The following is a 19840-nucleotide window of genomic DNA, read 5'->3' as shown; positions in this document are numbered from 1 at the left end:
ATTGCAGTGGTTTTACGTGTTTAAATTTTCTTGATCAATTTTTAAGATAACAAAACAAGGAATCAATTTGTTATGGATGGGATTTACTTGAAACGACGTATCATATATAATCAAATAAGCATGTGAAATAAATTTTGCAACAAAATGAAACGAGTGTCATTTATCACTTCTTCACTAGTGTTATCCTCATTATACCATGCAGTCTATGATGATGTTGAATTAATCATGATGGATTGAGAAAGTAATTGAATGATAATCGTGGATGAATGAAGAGATGGTTATAGATACTAAAAAAAAAAAAAAAAAAAAAAAGCAAAAAAGAAGGATATAGATGTAACAATATTTATAGGGCCAAAATTGGGTTTTACCCGTTTCAACCAAACTTTCTAGCAAAATGCCCCTTATTTGAAACTATTTAGGAAAATGCCCCTGTTTTGAAACTCGATTTTCTAAAAATCGAGTTTTAAATGTAAAACTCGATTTTTAGACAATTGAGTTATAGCGATCGAGTTTCAAATGTAAAACTCGATTTTTAGACAATTGAGTTATAGCGAAATGAGACTTATAAAAATAAAAAATAAAATAAAAAAATTTCTAGAACTCGAGTTCATGGAGCTCGAGTTCCACTTGAATATTTTCAAGGAACTCGAGTTCCACAATTTTTTTTTTTTTTTTAAATTTCAGTTCGCTATAACTCAATTGTCCAAAAATTGAGTTTCAATTAAATAGGGGCATTTCTCTAAATAATTCCAGATATGTGACATTTTGCTCAAAAGGTTTTGGTGAAAGGGGCAAATGCCCATTTTGGCCCATTTATAGTCATATTTCTTTAGTGTATACTAGTCTTGTTAATAAGTATTGTAGCTAAATAGAATTTTGGTTAATTGATGGTGTGGGGGCCAGATAGCCAAAAGGTACTGTTAAAACTGTATATATTGGGCCTATGGCCTAGTCGAGGATATTTACTTATCCGAGGATGGTCAAACAATGTTATGATGGAAATGGTAGAAGAGGAAGAGATAAGGGTTGTACATGATAGTCCAAAAGATGTCCGAAGAGAGAAGTCATATCGAAAGTGTGGATCCGAGATCAGTAGGGATGTCCTATCGTCCTAAACATCCTATCAGGTTGCATCACGGTTAGAAGTCAGACATTGGGTAGGAAAGGAGAAGAAGAAAACAACAAATATCTACAAAAGCTACTACCTCCGCATTAAATACTCTGTAGTTAATTCCCTAACCGCATTAATGTAGAGGTGATACCTGAACGGTACATTTCAGCCTTACAGCTACTACATGGAGACTTATGGGAGGGGTTAATGGGACAGTATCAACACCGACCATCCTGCTTACATGTGGAAGGTGGAGATGAAAAAGAAAGAGGATATATAAGGGAAAGGTGGCAACCAAAAAGGAGAAAGGAGGATTCATGAGAGGAAACACTATAGCATCTAATAAACAAACTTGTAACTGAACCTAAGATTAATACAAAAGATCAAACGTCCTCGAACTTTGCCGAGGATAATTTTTCTTCAATACGTGTCTTCTTCTTTTTACTCTCTTATCAGTTGGATCCATTTAGCGGTTGTTTGATCAACCACATCCAGTATTCACACTTATTCTCTACAAATTTATTGTTTTAAGCCTTTTTGGGCCTAAGTTCATTCACACAATGGGCTTAGAATTCAAACTTGGTCCTTACAGATGGATAATCCAATATATAGGTGTTTTTCTGGAATTTATTAGATATATTGGTATGCAATGTTATTTAAGTTAATTCATTTTTTTCAGAGAAAGTTAATTAAATTGGAATGTTTTAAGGTACTAACACAAATTAGGTCTACATCGCAACTCAACTACTCAAAGGTCAATATTTGAATGAGTTTGAGTCATATCTTTTGTATTATGGTTTTTAGGTAAATATAATTTCAAGTCCTTCAATTTTAGGCAAAACATTGACATATAAGATATTAATAATTCATGGACAAAATTGTAATCTAATGCATAATTCATGACTAAAATAATATTTCGACCTTGTCAATAACAACGTATGATTCTTGTTATCTTCTTCAATTAATGTCTATACTTCTTCTCTATAAATGAATACAAATAGTTCTACTATACTTTATACATCCTCATAATTTATCCATAGGAAAAAAAAAAAGTATATCGTTGTGTATCAGATTATGAAGTTGATGAAAAAAAACTCCTAATTGTTTTTAGAAATTGGAAGAAAATTAATTAGTTGAGCTGTTATTTTGCTCTTGTGGTGATTATGTAATGTGTTTTGAAACTATCTGGCAATATCAATGGATAACATTTGGCATAAACAGTCTTTATGACTGAGCTAAACAATAAATCTTCCAAGTTGCTCAGTGCTCACTATCTCCTGCATCTTATTATACTTCCATTCCAAGTTGACATTTAGTCTTGTGATGAAGTCTAATAATGTCAGACTTATATTGGCTTTAGTTGATACATATTTGATGCATAAGCTATGCTGTGTTAAAAGAGAATCAAGTTATTGACCTAGTAATTCAATTGATTTCAAAGAGACAAAGACGTTGTTTCATCAACTTATTTTATTGGTCTCCAAATTGATACTTCTTCTTACCAATCAAATCAAATCAAATATGCTATTGACTTACTTGTTTTTTAATCATTTTTAATTGTGTTGTCTTTTTTTTTTTTTTTTTGTTGAGTAACTAATTGTGTTGTATTATATTTTCAAACCGTATTAATGGAGATTGAATACTTTATTTAAACACATTTTTTTTTTATAATTAATGAGTATTATGGCTGTGTGATACACAATATAATTACAAATATTATTTGACAAATAGAGAGAAATTGTTATTAAAAAGATGATAAGAACAAAAGAGTCTATATATTAAACAACTATTAATTAAAAAAAAGTTAATAGAAAACTAATATTAAAAATGAAAAATGTCAATTAAGTAAGGCTGTGTTTGTTTCGTGTAAAATGTTTTCCGGAAAATACATATTTTCCGGAAATGTTATTTTCCGGAAAAGGAAAATATGTTTAAGGTGTTTGGGTGAATTATGAAAATTGTTGTGAAAAATATTTTTATGTGTTTGGATGTATTCTAAAATGCTATTTTCCGGAAAATTTTTCATATCAACACAACAACAACAGCAACAACAATAAATTCCGGCAACAAAAATTCCGGCAACAACACAACAACAACAACACCACCAAATTCCGGCAACAAAAATTCCGGCAACTTTTTTTTTTTTTTTTGTTTAGAAGTTTGATGAATTCTTTCAACAACAAAAAGAAAAAGTGTTTGGTGAATTGCAGTGGATTTACATGTTTAAATTTTCTTGATCAATTTTTAAGATAACAAAACAAGGAATCAATTTGTTATGGATGGGATTTACTTGAAACGACGTATCATATATAATCAAATAAGCATGTGAAATAAATTTTGCAACAAAATCAAATAAGTGTCATTTATCACTTCTTCACTAGTGTTATCCTCATTATACCATGCAGTCTATGATGATGTTGAATTAATCATGATGGATTGAGAAAGTAATTGAATGATAATCGTGGATGAATAAAGAGATGATTATAGATCCTAAAAAAAATAAAAAATAAAAAGCAAAAAAGAAGGATATAGATGTAACAACATTTATAGGGCCAAAATTGGGTTTTACCTGTTTCAGCCAAACTTTCTAGCAAAATGCCAATTGTTTGAAACTATTTAGGGAAATGCCCATGTTTTGAAACTCGATTTTCGATTTTTGGACAATTGAGTTATAGCGAAATGAGACTTATAAAAATAAAAATAAAAATTCTGGAACTCGAGTTCCATTCAAAGAACTCGAGTTCATGGAGCTCGAGTTCCACTTGAATATTTTCAAAGAACTCAAGTTCCACAAATTTTTTTTTTTTTAAATTTCAATTCGCTATAACTCAATTGTCCAAAAATTGAGTTTCAATTAAATAGGGGCATTTCCCTAAATAATTCCAGATATGTGACATTTTGCTGAAAAGTTTTGGCGAAATGGGCAAATGCCCATTTTGGCCCATTTATAGTCATATTTCTTTAGTGTATACTAGTCTTGTTAATAAGTATTGTAGCTAAATAGAATTTTGGTTAATTGATGGTGTGGGGGCCAGATAGCCAAAAGGTATTGTTAAAACTGTATATATTAGGCCTATGGCCTAGTCCGAGGATATTTACTTGTCTGAGGATGGTTAAACAATGTTATGATGGGAATGGTAAAAGAGGAAGAGATAAGGTTTGTACATGATAATCTAAAAGATGTCCGAAGAGAGAAGTCACATCGAAAGTGTGGATCCGAGATCAGTAGGGATGTCCTATCGTCCTGAACATCCTATCAGGTTGCATCACGGTTAGAAGTCAAACATTGGGTAGGAGAGGAGAAGAAGAAAACAACAAATATTTACAAAAGCTACTACCTCCGCATTAAATACTCTGTAGCTAACTCCCTAACCGCATTAATGTGGAGGTGATACCTGAACGGTGCATTTCAGCCTTACAACTACTACATGGAGACTTATGGGAGGGGTTGATGGGACAAGTATCAACACCGACCATCCTGCGTACACGTGGAAGGTGGAGATGAAAAAGAAAGTGAATATATAAGGGAAAGGTGGCAACTAGAAAGGAGAAAGGAGGATTCATGAGAGGAAACACTATAGCATCTAATAAACAAACTTGTAACTGAACCTGAGATTAATACAAAAGATCAGACGTCCTCGGACATTGCCGAGGATAATTTTTCTTCAATATGTGTCTTCTTCTTTTTACTCTCTTATCAGTTGGATCCATTTAGCGGTTGTTTGATCAACTACATCCAGTATTCACACCCATTCTCTACGAATTTATTGTTTTGGGCCTAAGTTTTCATTCACACAGTGGGCTTACAATTCAAACTTGGTCCTTACAGATGGATAATCCAATATATAGGTGTTTTTTTGGGATTTATTAGACATATTGGTATGCAATGTTATTTAAGTTAATTCTTTTTTTTTTTTTTAGAGAAAGTTAATTAAATTGGAATGTTTTAAGGTACTAACACAAATTAGGCCTACATCGCAACTCAACTACTCAAAGGTCAATATTTGAATGAGTTTGAGTCATATCTTTTGTATTATGGTTTTTAGGTAAATATAATTTCAAGTCCTTCAATTTTAGGTAAAACATTGACATATAAGATATTAATAATTCATGGACAAAATTGTAATCTAAGGCATAATTCATGACTAAAATAATATTTCGACCTTGTCAATAACAACATATGATTCTTGTTATCTTCTTCAATTAATGTCTATACTTCTTCTCTATAAATGAATACAAATAGTTCTACTATACTTTATACATCCTCATAATTTATCCATAGGAAAAAAAAATGTATATCGTTGTGTATCAGATTATGAAGTTGATGAAAAAAAACTCCTAATTGTTTTTAGAAATTGGAAGAAAATTAATTAGTTGAGCTGTTATTTTGCTCTTGTGGTGATTATGTAATGTGTTTTGAAACTATCTGGCAATATCAATGGATAACATTTGGCATAAACAGTCTTTATGACTGAGCTAAACAATAAATCTTCCAAGTTGCTCAGTGCTCACTATCTCCTGCATCTTATAATACTTCCATTCCAAGTTGACATTTAGTCTTGTGATGAAGTCTAATAATGTCAGACTTACATTGGCTTTAGTTGTTACATATTTGATGCATAAGCTATGCTGTGTTAAAAGAGCATCAAGTTATTGACCAACTTAGTAATTCAATTGATTTCAAAGAGACAAAGACGTTGTTTCATCAACTTATTTTATTGGTCTCCAAATTGATACTTCTTCTTACCAATCAAATCAAATCAAATATGCTATTGACTTACTTGTTTTTTTAATCATTTTTAATTGTGTTGTCTTTTTTTTTTTTTTTTTTTTTTGTTGAGAAACTAATTGTGTTGTATTATATTTTCAAACCGTATTAATGGAGATTGAATAATTTATTTAAACACATTTTTTTTTATAATTAATGAGTATTATGGCTGTGTGATACACAATATAATTACAAATATTATTTGACAAATAGAGAGAAATTGTTATTAAAAAGATGATAAGAACAAAAGAGTCTATATATTAAACAACTGTTAATTAAAAAAAGTTAATAGAAAACTAATATTAAAAATGAAAAATGTCAATTAAGTAAGATATCTATTTGGAGCAAAAATACAACTATACAAAAAAAAAAAAAAAGGAAGATTATATATATATATATATAAAATGATCTTTTCAAAAAAAATTGATAAAAAATTGCATTTGATCCAATAAAACCCAACCCACAGGCATATCTCAAATTCTACCATATTGAGAGTAACTAATGACAAGTTGACAACAATGAGTGTTGGACATCATCAATTAGAAAAAGTTGATTTGTGCATTGGGCTTTGTTTGGGCTCAAGTTCACCAACCGCCATCTAAGATTCTAAACAATTCGTCTACTTTAACAAAGCCGAATCGGAAACCGGAAAATACATCTCGAACCGCTTTCATTTCGGATCACACACCGCATACGGATCCAATTCGGGTCGATACCGTTAATTCAGACAAAATCAAAATTCAATCACTCTCACAGTCTCACTAACACTCTTGCTAGGGTTTATCTCCTTCTTCTTCAGCAGTAGCTCCCTGAAAAACCCTAGCCCTCAAAATCCCCAAACAACAAATGCCTCGAAACGACGACGTTCGGTTCACTTCCTCGTCTCTGAAAATCCCTCTCAATCCTCCAAAACCCTCGCCTTTCAATTTCCCGTTCGGCTCCCAAATTGCGAAGACCCGAAACTCGCTCGCTCAGCTCGTCGACTCGGTCAAGACTCGCTCCGAGTTCAAGCAATTCAATTTCTCTCGTTTCTGGAACCGCCTGGCCGCGTCGACTCACTTCGCGTTTCCGTCTCGGGATCGGCGATCGGCGTCGTCGATAGGGCGATCGTCTCTCCTCTGCTCGGCGTCACTGTCTTTAACTCGGTCGGCCGAGTCGGCTCAGTCCGAAGACAAGAAGAATGAGAGATTGTTGTTTATACCGAAGTCGGCGCTTCTCTGTTCGGCTTCGTTGGCTCTGACTCGAGCCGCCGACGAATCTTCTTCTTCTTCTTCTTCTTCTCAGAAGGGGCTGAATCCGAGCCGGAGCGATGAGGAGAGGGTGCTGATCAGTGAAGTGCTGGTGAGGAACAAGGATGGGGAGGAGCTCGAGAGGAAGGACTTGGAAATGGAGGCGTTGCAGGCGCTGAAGGCGAGCCGAGACAACTCGGCACTCACTGTGCGCGAGGTTCAAGAGGATGTGCATAGGATCATATACAGTGGATACTTCCAGTCGTGTATTCCAGTCGCGATGGACACGCGTGATGGCATCAGATTGGTGTTTCAGGTATCATTTCTATTGGTTTCATCAATCAGCATGAGAAATATAGAATTTTGAAATGGTTTTGTTATTTGGAATTGATATTAAATGATGTTTGTGGCAATGTGTATGTTTGATTTTGGGATGAAATGAAAGAATTTGAAATGGTTTTGTTAGAAAGAGTTTGTTTGTCTCTAGGAATTGACATATAATGATTTGGCCATTGGCATTTGTATTTATGTCATGTTGGAATTGGATTGTGGGAAGAAGTGGAAGAATTTGAAATGATTTTGTTAGAAAGAGTTATTTATTTATTTAAAACTTGGGTTTTTATATCACATGTGAGTGTAATGGTTGTGAGTTTGAGTTCAAATTGATAGGAGAGAAGACGAAGATATTGATGAGGATGAGTTTGTGTTACAAGGTGTTAGTTTGAGCAGCATTAATGGGAAAGACAATAGAGAATGTTAAAAGAGAATTTATGGTACGGGGAAGTCATTTCTTCCAAAGAGATAGGAGTAGGACCTCGACTTTGCACTGGAGTATGAGGCTAAGAGCCATTCTTTCAATCTAGCGTGGCTCCTTGTTTCATGAAAGAAGAAAAGTAAATCCCACATTGTGTACTGAATGTTTTCTTTGAAGTAATAAATTTTATTGAAGAGGAGTTACGTTATGTACATAGGAAGTATATATATAGGGGACTCCTAATGAATTACAAAGAAGGAAAATTACAATATAAAAAGAAGGTACAATTACCTAGTGAACTCCAAACACAAAGAAAATACAAGTTCACAATTTCATAAGCAATGTCCCAATGCAGCAATAATTGTTCTATTATCTCACTGTTACTTCTACACATTCAACACCAATGTACCAAAGTGATTCCTCTGTTAATAGAATTGTCACCCCCAAGGGTTAGACCAATTGACTGGAGTCAACGCTTTAGGAAGCAGGGGTCACTAGTTTGAGTTTCCCCTTCCTCCTCCTTTTGAAGATTGTGAATTGACATCTGTTTCTCATGCGCGTGCTGATTTTTCACCATATCTGCCTTTTTATCTTTGAGGTGTTTATATTGTGAAATTTTGTATCTATCAAAAAAAATATTGTGACATTTTGTGAGCAATCTTCTGTGAAAAATGTACATACGAATCCTAACCATTTTAAGAAACATGTTCTTAATTTAGTTCAGCACGGTATAAAATTTAATATTGGTTTTATTGTCGCATAAGGTAGAACCAAACCAGGAGTTCCAAGGGTTGGTATGTGATGGAGCTAATGTTCTTCCAGCCAAGTTTTTAGAGGATGCTTTCCGTGATGGATATGGTAGGTTTTCTTATATCTTCTTATATGTGTATCTGTGTGGATATGCGTGCATGTATATGATAATATTTGCTTCTTAGGTCTGCTGGTCTTGAAATGTGCTCATCAGAGACCTTTATTGTTTTTGAATTTTGGTGTCAAGTTGTGCAGGAAAAGTGATTAATCTCAGGCGTTTGGATGAAGCAATAACTTCCATTAATAATTGGTACTCAGAGCGGGGCTTTTTTGCCTTGGTGAGTGCTTGGTTTGTGAAAATTTATTATGTTTACTCTCTTTAGGAATGTAGAGTTATTTTTCTTTGTGCTGTTAGGAATGATGAATTGATTTTCTGGAGACATGATATTTACCTTGGTTTGTGAAGACAACTGCTCATATTAATGGATAATTGTTTTTTATCTTTCTCAAAGGTTTCAAATGTTGAGATTTTCTCTGGAGGTATTCTTAGGTTGCAAGTTTCTGAAGCTGAGGTCAATAATATCTCCATACGTTTCCTTGATAGAAAGACGTAAGAGTTGCCTATTTGATTTACATGCATGCATATTTATCAAAACAAAATTTACATGCATGCATCCATTCATTCCTACACAGTATTGGTACCATACATTACCTAGCAACAACAGTAGTGGAAGGAATTTGTGATTAATTTGTGTCATTGCTATGACTTCAGTGGTGAGCCAACTACAGGGAAGACAAAGCCCGAAACAATACTTCGGCAACTTACAACCAAGAAGGGACAGGTACTTCATCTCTCTTGTTTTCAGTACATATATAGATAATGTTACTCAGAGTAATTCTTGAGGAATGGGCGTTCTTACTTTGGGTAGAACCTGCGATGACATGAGTATCTGCTAAGGAAAGAGGCTTTGCTTTTTTTGTGCATTCAAGAGTTTCTCTTGCTTCTAGCTCTTTTCTTTCATATTTTATCATTATCATTTCTTTGGAGGAATATATATTCTTGCTTGTTATTCATGATCACAATATTGTACTTTATGATGTTAATTGTAACTTTGACTAAATTATAATCTGAAGCAAATTGCTTTCCCTTTTTTGCAATGAATGGGTCTTCCTTGTGGAAACAGTGGAATGCATGAGATTTATTTGGTACTCGCTGATTCATAAGGTGTTTTGCATCTTGAATGATCCTTCTTCAGGTCTACAGTATTCTTCAAGCGAAAAGAGATGTAGACACTGTATTAACTATGGGAATCATGGAGGATGTTAGCATTATTCCCCAGCCTGCAGGTGGTGAGTTAAATCTTTCTTTCTTAATCATTCCCTGTCGAGGTATATTTGTTTTGCAATTAAGATATTATACAGCATGGTAAGCTAACTTATTCTTTGATATAATAAATAGTTCTATTACAATTCTAAATCTTGAAAAATTATTTTTATTAAGAAACTTATCTGATTTGAGCTGAAACATAGAGGCATAATGCAAATATGAGGAAACCATTTCAATCCAACTTTGGTGAAATTATGACGATCATTATAATAAACTCTAATTGCAAATCTATTATATGACATACACTGTCCCTAAAGTGGATTAGAGAGTTTTCGGTGACTTTCAACTGAGATTTGGAATGAGAAGCCCTTTGGTGAAAGCCTTGACAATTTGTTATTTAGATGGAGAGAAGTGACGTTGTCCAAATTTGCGTGTGGTCAGATTCCTGAAGACATGATATCTTGACATTAGTAACTTTGGAAAATAAGATTGCTAGCAAGGAGAGCCATATGGTTGCAGCAGCATTTGGACAAACTTTGCAAGAGTATCACTATGAAATTGGGTGTGCTTGGCATGGTAAGAATAAAATTAATGTGATAAGCCTTTAACCATGAGAAAGAAATCTAGAGGACCTAGATTCTTCATTGCATACACAGACCTAGATTTGAACTGTTTAGCTAAGCCTGCTTGGTCTGAATTGTATAGTTAAATCCTTAGGTGCCAGGTTGAAGGTCAGAAAAATATCTTATCAAGTGTGCCCTATAAAGTTTCATTTCTACTAGACAGGCTTAGTAAATTTTAAGTGATAGTTTGTCCAACCATTGTATATAAACAGTTGCTTCATTTCACTTATAGAAGAACAGTTGCCTAATGTTATTCCTGTTTCCATTTTTATCCATTGTATATCTTAGTTTTCAGCCATGGCAGAAGTAATGAAAAAGGACAATGTCAATTAAGGGATTAACAGAGAATATGACTCTAGATAGCATGGAATGGAGGCAAAGAATACATATGGCCGACTCTAACTAATATTGAGGATCCATAGCTCACCCCAAATTTTGGGGCTAAGGTTTCATTTGTTGTTGTTGTTCTTTTCAGCCATGGTGGAGAGAAATTGGGTGATGTGGTGAAGAGAAATTAGATCTACTGTTTGAGAAGGATTTAAGAAGAAATTCCATACAACAAACAAAATCAAGGCAAATAAAAAGATAATAGGATTGAAGTTGGAACAATCAAAATATCAATTTCTAGGCTCAAGAAATATTCAAACCTGAAATTTCATGAAATATATAAGAAAAGAGTAGACTGCCCTACAATGACTAAAATGTGGCTATTAATAATAGCCCTTAGTAACTCTAGAATCTTAGCCCTTCATCTTACCTATAACAATTAAATTTTAACCATCCAACTTCATTAAAGTTCACATGCTAGTGACATGACCTTTTAAAATAAAAGAGAATTGAGGTTTAACCCCGCCCATACCAAAAACCAATCAGTATTTTGGCTTGATGATAAAGAACAATTTATGGAGCGGACACTGTAGGTTGAAATTCTATTGACATAATAATAAAATATAAAATAGCGAAACAAAAGACAATGGACTATTCAAACCCCCCCCCCCCCCCCCTTTTTTATTTCTTTGGTCTTAAATTCTCATTCATCACTGAGACATACCGCTTTTGAGTCAATTTGTGTTTGTGATACTGGGGGTCAAGGATTCAATTTGGGTATCCAATTAAATTATTTTCTCTTGAGAGAAGTATTTTTTCGAGTAATAATATTATACCTGGAATCCTATGTCCTCTCTGTTTCCAAACTAGTCTGGATTTCATAGTTAGTTTGGTAATATGAAACATTTGTCTATTGGAACATCCTGGATTGTTCATGTTTATGTGTAATTCTTTTTTTTTTTTTTTTTTTTGAGGATACTTATCAAAAAAAGAATTTTGAGGTCAAAGGATGAAAAAAAAAAAAAAAAAAAAAATCTGTTAGCCATAGTGAATACATTAACAACAATAAGCCATCATCTACTACCACCAGAAGAACCCCAGTTGGACTATAAAATTGAAAATCACTTCTTTTTCAGGTTCTTTATTCTGCCCAGTTTTTGAAACCATGATAAATGCCAATATAATGATCTTATGTGTGCATTCTTAAGTGAAGATGCTTCTATGTGTTAATATGTGCTTCAATTTGTTTTTTCTTACTATTTTACTTTTTGAATCTTATTTATCTACTTTGACTAAACTGTACTTTTGACCCTTAATATTTGATGCTGTTTTCATATTGGTCCTGTTGTTGACTCCTGTTAGTAATCTGATTTTTAAGTGCCAGATAAGTAGTGTCCATTAAGCTATGTCACCCATATAATGCCAGGTGACCAGAGTACTGATGGAAATGGGTGGCAAGGCCAATTTGAAAATGAAATCAAACATGAAGGGCCAAAGTGAAAATTTTGATTGTAAAGGAGCCAAAAATGTACTCTAGTCTTATTTTCAATTGTCAAATTTTTTTCCCCAACATGACAGATACTGGTAAGGTTGATATGGTAATGAATGTTGTTGAGCGTCCAAATGGAGGTTTTTCTGCTGGAGGTGGAATATCAAGTGGGTAAGTGATGTTAGTTTAAAGGGCACTTTCATGCGTATAATCTGACCTAGCTTTCTTTTATTTCTAAGTTTCAAATTTCAAAATTTAATTTTTAATTTTTAATTTTTGTGCTGTATAATATTTACGTGGTGATATTTCAATATATAGGATTACAAGTGGCCCTCTATCAGGACTCATTGGAAGGTAAGCTTGCTGACTATATTATCTGATTGGTACATTTTTCCAATATTATTTCTTTCTTTCTGCTTCATTACATGACATTTGTGCATTGTTATGTGTATTTTATCTCAAAGGAACCTTCTATATCTGTAGGAATAAATGCAGTTGTTTTGATGCACTTATAACTAGGGACATATAAATGACCAGTTTAAATGGTCTATTTTTTAATCTAGAGGTAAGCCTAAATTGATCTGAGCAAAAGTGTGTTACCTTACTTGCACATTTGCCTCACATTGAAGTGTTTATCTCAACGCAACATTACATGGTGAATGCAATTCTTGAATTTGTACCCACAGTGACACTGTATGTGAGTTAATATTAAATAGTAACCAACATGAGTTGAAGTTTGGTGGGTTATGTCTCCTTGGTCTAACTCATCAATTTGTTAGTCTTGGTTGGTTATATTACATATCATACAAATTGTAGCATGTTTGGCTTTTCGTACAGATTTGTCAGGGTTACCAGCACCACTGCACTACTTGTGTTAATACTGATTGTTACAATTTTTGATAAGAGAATTGGTTTCAATCTCCTGTGGGAGCTCTGTTTGCCTTTCTGCTACACATTTTAACGTTAAAATCTTCTTTTGACTGCTATATGGACTTATATTGTTATTGTTGTTTAGTTCCATATTCTCTAATATTTTTTCTTTGATAAGTAATATAATTTTTATTGAAAGAGAAAAGGGTGAAGCCTGAAATCACTGGTAGAATATAAGAGCCAAGCAACAATTTAAAAATTAAAATTACAAAAATCAAGAAACTCCAAAGAACAATTAAAATCATCAATGTTCCTTTACCAATGAAACATGAGCTTGAATTGAATTGAAGGTGCTTCAATTCCTTCAGCCAATCCAATGTTATGTTCAAGCCAAATAAACCTCATTAAATGTAAAGGAATGGTGTCCCACATAACAAAGGTAGCCAAAGGCAAAAGGCCACCTTAAGGCGCCAAGGCCTTGTATTACTTGAGGCATGAGGTGACAAAAAAGTGCTAGCCTGATTAGAGGCATTAAATTCTAAATATAATTATTATACATGTAAAAATTAAATCATATGTACCTAATGCATCGAAAATTCGGAATCTCATAATCAAGTGTGTTTTAAATGTGTTGCATGAAGAATTTAGGTCTATTATTACATTTCAAAATAGGCTTAACATGATTTCGGCTCTAATAATTAATAATAAATTAATTAATCTAACAATAAGTTTTACAACAAGCTTCTGGAAGTTATTTAATCTAAAAATAGGTTTTTTAACAAGTTTCTGTAAATTAATATTCTAATAATAGGTATTACAATTTAAAAAATGGTTTAATTATTTAAAAAAAAAAAAAAAAAACACTGTGTCTCTTGCCTTAGTGCCATTTTCATTGCTTAAGGTGGTTGCCTTGCTCACCTAGGCTCTAAAGGTGAGCACCTCACTAATGGCTTTCTCACCTTAGAGCCTTAGAGGCACCTTAATGGTGCCTTGACATGCCCAGGTGCCTAGGTGAGTGCTTGGCTTGCCTTTGACTACCATGCACATAATTGGGCTTTGATGGCCCCTGCAACCATCTTTCTGAAATGTAAGAATATCTTTCACCAAGAAAGCATGGCCCCAAAGCACCAAATAATAAGAAAACCATAGACCAAAGGTTCCTTTAGCTGGAGCGCAGTGTAGGAGAAAATTATTAATAGTCTCCCACATCCAATCAACAATGATAATGCTTGTTTGGAAAAAAAAGAATGAGAAAAAAAAAAAAAAAATTTCTGGTCATAACATCTAGTGTTACACTAGATTGTCTAGATTCTTGCGACTTTGCATTTAAGCTGTTTAGCTTATTTCAATTTCTATTTCAATTGCAGCTTTGCGTACTCTCATAGAAATGTTCTTGGAAGAAGCCAGAAACTCAATATTTCTTTAGAGAGGGGTCAGATTGACTCAATATTCCGTATAAACTACACAGACCCATGGATTGAAGGAGATGACAAGCGGACATCCAGAACAATAATGGTTCAGGTAATCTTTTTTTTTTTTTTTTTTTTTTTTGGGGGGGGTTTGGGGGGGGTGGGGGGTGGTGGGGATTGTCTGATTACTACGAATTTCTTTATGGTAGGAAGCTGAATATCACGCAACCTTCTTCTTCCTCTTTATTTTTATTTTATTTTCTTTTCTTCTTTCACTTCAATATTTTTCTTTCCAGAATTCAAGGACCCCTGGAACTCTCGTTCATGGTGACCAACCTGCTGGAAGCCTGACCATTGGCCGTGTCACGGCTGGTATAGAGTACAGTCAACCAATCAGGCCAAAGTGGAGTGGAACATCAGGACTTTTTTTTCAGGTACTTTTACAAAAATAACCATTTCCATCACTGGTTTTGATGAAAATAGGATGATTTCTAAACTGAGCAGTACTGTTAAGGTGTTGAATGCCTTTATAGAGCAAACTACAGTTCAGGTGGAATGTATTTTCACTGGGCCATATGTAGAAATTATATATGTTGATATTGTACTGGGATTGCAGTTTTTATGGTGTATCGGGAAAATCAGAAAGTGAAAAGATTTTAGTTTATAGTAAATTGGCTTTGGTTATGTTGATCATGTGACACCAGACCCCCAGCTTCTGTCCTGTGCACATCGGACATTGGACGAGATCCTTACCCAAATTTTGTCTGTGTAATTATATGTTCTTTGTATTACGTACACTAAAAATATTTGTTATTTGTATCACTTCTAATTAAAATCTTCATCATTCCAGCATGCTGGTGTTTATGATGAAAAAGGATTTCCTGTTATCAAGGATCATCTCGGCAGTCCTCTTACTGCAAGGTATTTAGTTTAAATGTTGATACTCTGAACTTTTATAAATTTGATTGCCAAGTGTTAGTGGAATTATACAGAAGAGCTCCAATATACTTCTGATCTGAAGTTGGTTCATTTTCCTATTTGGTTTTGCAGTGGCAAAATCCATGACGATATGCTGCTTGCTAAATTTGAGAGTGTTTACACTGGATCCGGTGATCATGGTTCTTCAATGGTTAGACATTTAGTCTTTTTAAAGTTATAATTCTCACTATATCTGGGACCCTCATATCCGTTTGTCTTGTAGTTTGCAGTAAGCATGGAACAGGGACTTCCTGTTTTGTCTGAGTGGTTGTCTTTCAATAGAGTAAATACTCGTGCCAGGAAGGGTGTAGAAATCGGTCCTGCTCGCCTTCTTTTAAGGTATGGTGACTAACGAATAATTTGAAAGGCTTTTTCCTATAAAAATAAGGCTGGGGGATCTTCTTTATCTTAATTCCCTGTTATTTTTGTTATTCATTGTAAGTGAAGCAAATGATGATCTGGTTAGTTTGCTAATTTGCTTGAATTTTTCATTGCTAGTTTGTCTGGTGGTCATGTGGTGGGTAATTTCCCTCCGCATGAAGCCTTTGCCATTGGTGGAACAAACAGTGTTCGAGGTTATGAAGAAGGTGATGTGGGCTCTGGTCGATCTTATGCTGTTGGTTCTGGAGAAATGTCTTTCCCCATGGTAAGTGGTCCTATTTCTCCCCACATGGGGTTGGGCTTTTAAGCATCTTGTCATTGGCTCATTAGTATTGGTCTTTGGCATTTTAGGCATAATTTATGTTTACTTTAAGTTTTCAAAATATATAATAACTCTCAAAATTTATAAAAACATATAAAAAAAATCTGAATTTTTTCATTCAAATGAAAAAACTGGAGTTTTTTGTTTTTAAAATTTTTCTCCAGACACTCTAAATGCTAAAGGACATGCATGCAGGAGTTTCCGTGTCTGACATGGACATGTTGGGGATTATGGTTGTCTGTGCTACTTATTGTGTAATTTACCAATAAAAAAAAATAGTTTTGGCATCCCAAGTCAAGAGCTTTCAGCTTAGCTACATTGTCATATTGTTTTTAACATATAACTCTGGTTAGTTTTGCCTGATTACAGTTAAATAAATGCAAGACTACCCGATGGATTTCAAATAGTGGTTCAAAGCAAAGAGCAGCAAGTTGAGGAAAAGAGCAGAATAGTAAACAACCAAATAAAATAAATCTTAGATGTGCAATTTTTTATTTTTTATTTTGATGACGTGGAACCTCACCAAGGTAGGGCCCTTTGGACCCACTCGTAGGGAGAAAACCACATATACACAATCCCACCCGCTAGAATTGTGTATCAGGTAATCTAGGGGAACTCCGATTGGGGACAGAACCAAGGATGTTTGGGTCTATAACCCATCCTAAGCCTCCAACCACTAGGTTGTGTGCAAGTGATTCTTCAAACCCTGAAAATTTTTAGATTTGCAGGCGTATGACAAGATATGTATAAGAATAAATTGTTTGTAAAGCTAGGAGCAAAGAAGGGATGGTGTATATTGAAGTGTTGCAGATTATATGTAAAAATTGAAGGGAAAGATTAAAGTGGAATGGATGAACTGGAGAAACGGTTACAAGAGTTTCACACGTAACTATCATGTTTTCATGAGTTGTCTTGAAGACTAGCCATACTTTGTGGATTGAGGTGTGGTGAGGTCAACAATTATGAATTTGAGGGTTGTGTAAAATCATTATTCAGTTTAGTAGTGATTTGTTATAAATTAGAGGCACTTGCTTTGCAGTGGAAGTTAATTAAGGATATCTCTTAACAGTGAGTATTATATTGAAGGCCAATGATTGTAAATTATATGGCCCTTGATAGAGCTTGATAGTAGAAAAAGGATTTGTGTATTTGATCACTTGACCTCAAACGTATATGTTAGTTGAGTTAAATTTGAGCAATATTTTAAATGATGATGTAAATTTTATAATAGAAGATTATCCTAAAGTCCATCAGAATGAAGCAACCAATGAACTAGATCATTCCTGTATGTAAGGTTTTTAATGGTCAAAATTTTGAAAGTGGCCTAATTACTGAACTCTCTGAAATGAATGATTAAATAAACCAGGAAATTTTTTTAGCTAGATTGATGACTTAGTCATCGTACTTGTTTTAATCTCAAAAGATAATAACGAATAAAATGCAAAATTTAGAAAATTGCATGATTTCCATAAGTAGGTGAATATCCTAATTCCAGCTTTCCCATATACTAAAATAAGGAATAATATTTAAAGCATTTATTTTTTTGGAAGAGTTTTTCTGTTGGGAGATTTATACCAACAAAAAAAAAAAGTGTTTTGTTGGGGGGGAATTAGGGGAAGGGGGTGGGTTGGCATTTAGAATGTTGTCTTTATAATTGCTAGGTGGAGGGTGAAGTCTTGGTTTCAATACCCATTGTGTAACTTACCAATAAAAAAACGGTTACACATAGAATTCCCTTGTATCTTTGATTCCCTGCTTGCTTCTTTGCTTAGTTTCATATATTTTGTTCACAATCTGCCCCAAACATAAAAAAAGGAGGATTGTAGTAGGTTGATGGTTAGCGTAAAATTTAGTCATTTTATATGAGTTATTGTTTTTATGCATGATTGTTGAGTTTCTTGATGCATACAACGATAATTATTACCCTCGTATTTTCTTGGCTTCTTGGTTGTTGGGAATACTTCAAAGTGTTTCAATTACATTCGAGTCATTTTGCATTTGTTAAGATAACCAAAAAATTAAAAAAAAAAATCACCACCTAGTCAACGCCTCTTCACTTTGTCCAGCACCTCTCTGCTATGCTATATCATTCACCCTCTCATTGTATCTTTACTTGTAACTTGTAAACCCTCATAATTTTGACTTCCATACTAATTGTTTTGCAGTTGGGGCCAGTAGAGGGAGTTTTTTTTGCTGACTATGGAACAGATCTTGGATCAGGCCCAACTGTGCCGGGTAGGTGGCTTTTTTGTTTGTTTTATTTACACTTCTTTAGGTTATTTAATTTATTTACCTAGTCAATATTGCAGTTGTTTTCACTATACATAATTTCAATGATTATGAGATGACCAACAGAGAAGTTTGAAAAAGGGACAGTAACTCTGAGAGTTGAGTGCCTTTTCTGCTCCTCTTACCATATGCAAAGTCCGCCAATTTTACTGTCTGCTTGAATAGATCAACCATGTCCTGTGATATATTGGTTTGCAGAGTTGAATAATCATAAATCCTCAATGGCAAGCAGGAGAGCACAATTGTTGTCTTTTGAAATGAAAACTTTGAACAATAATGTAGGCAGTAGAATTTTATGACCTTCACGCACCTTTTTATCTTGAAAAGAATATTTGTTCAAAGCATTAGACCAGCTTCAGGTGCTGAATATATTCTTCTGGATCAATTAAAATTTTAAAACTACCATCCCATTTGAACATTTTTCATTGTTTAAATGTGTCCCCCCAACCTTTTTGCGCATTGCAGGATACCTTCCCCTCAATTTGTTGCTTGGGCTACGATTTCAAAATATTTTTTTCTTTTTTGGTTAGGTGATCCTGCTGGAGCAAGGCTGAAGCCTGGAAGTGGATATGGATATGGGTTTGGCATCCGAGTTGACTCGCCATTGGGCCCTCTACGTCTTGAATATGCGTTCAATGACAAACATGACAAGAGATTTCACTTTGGGGTTGGTCATCGGAACTAAGGTCCTTTTTGTATTCTAATACATTCTTTGTTGGATGCTACCTGCAATTGTTCTTCTCACTTATTTTTAATATATAACTAGATTATAATATTTTTTTGCTGTAGAGGCCTAGAGTTGCAAGTATATTTTTGTTTTGTTTTGTTATCTCATCATTTTCAACATTGAATGCCTCCTTGGATTGCTTCCCATCTTTCCCGCAATCACATGGATGCATTTCTTCTTGTATAAGTTGAATTTTATCCTTTTTTTTTTTTATGTTGGAAAACTTGGTCTAAGTTTTAAGTTTTGCATTTTTGTTTTTCCATTTGAAGAAATCATTTTTCGCCTTGAGTAAAAATATATCCTAGATAGGCAATTGAAGAACTACTAAGCAGAAGCAGCAATTATGGGCATGCATGTGGCCGTATGTGTAGTTGGTTTCTCACTTAACTTGAGCTGTGACCCCAATATAATTGAACATCGGCTTCATCTGCTTCTTGGAGTATGATTGTACTTGAAGAATGTGGCTTTCCTATATTTTGTCCAGCT

At 34.1% G+C, this 19840-nt stretch overlaps 1 protein-coding gene across 2 annotated transcripts; it reads left to right on the top strand.

The window, feature by feature from the left end:
• The first annotated feature begins 6494 nt into the window (after positions 1-6494).
• On the top strand, positions 6495-19616 carry LOC112019103 (outer envelope protein 80, chloroplastic). 2 transcript variants are annotated; one of them, XM_065782354.1, is made up of 16 exons: positions 6495-7424; positions 8627-8720; positions 8868-8950; positions 9125-9222; positions 9385-9454; positions 9869-9959; positions 12468-12549; positions 12697-12732; positions 14616-14769; positions 14954-15091; positions 15508-15578; positions 15708-15786; positions 15859-15974; positions 16134-16281; positions 18504-18573; positions 19158-19616. In XM_065782354.1, exons 1-16 carry the CDS (start codon positions 6726-6728, stop codon positions 19310-19312), a joined length of 2184 nt encoding a protein of 727 aa, XP_065638426.1. In that variant the 5' UTR covers positions 6495-6725; the 3' UTR covers positions 19313-19616. The 2 variants fall into 2 exon arrangements, with proteins under 2 accessions (XP_065638426.1, XP_023907396.1); XM_024051628.2 differs by having other exon boundaries at positions 6496-7424; positions 9869-9962.
• Positions 19617-19840: the final 224 nt, after the last annotated feature.

This window comes from Quercus suber, unplaced genomic scaffold (assembly GCF_002906115.3).
Source record: "Quercus suber isolate HL8 unplaced genomic scaffold, Cork oak 2.0 scaffold_299, whole genome shotgun sequence".
Lineage (NCBI taxonomy): Eukaryota > Viridiplantae > Streptophyta > Magnoliopsida > Fagales > Fagaceae > Quercus > Quercus suber.
This window is presented reverse-complemented; position numbering and strand designations above follow the sequence as displayed.

What these genes read in the sequence shown, in the direction of transcription:
- LOC112019103 (XM_024051628.2), top strand. Translation starts at nt 6,726, where the DNA reads ATGCCTCGAAACGACGACGTTCGGTTCACTTCCTCGTCTCTGAAAATC. An exon ending in TATTCCCCAGCCTGCAGGTG is followed by an intron (nt 9,963 to 12,467) that starts GTGAGTTAAATC and finishes CCAACATGACAG; the next exon opens with ATACTGGTAAGGTTGATATG. An exon ending in CCAGAACAATAATGGTTCAG is followed by an intron (nt 14,770 to 14,953) that starts GTAATCTTTTTT and finishes TTTTCTTTCCAG; the next exon opens with AATTCAAGGACCCCTGGAAC.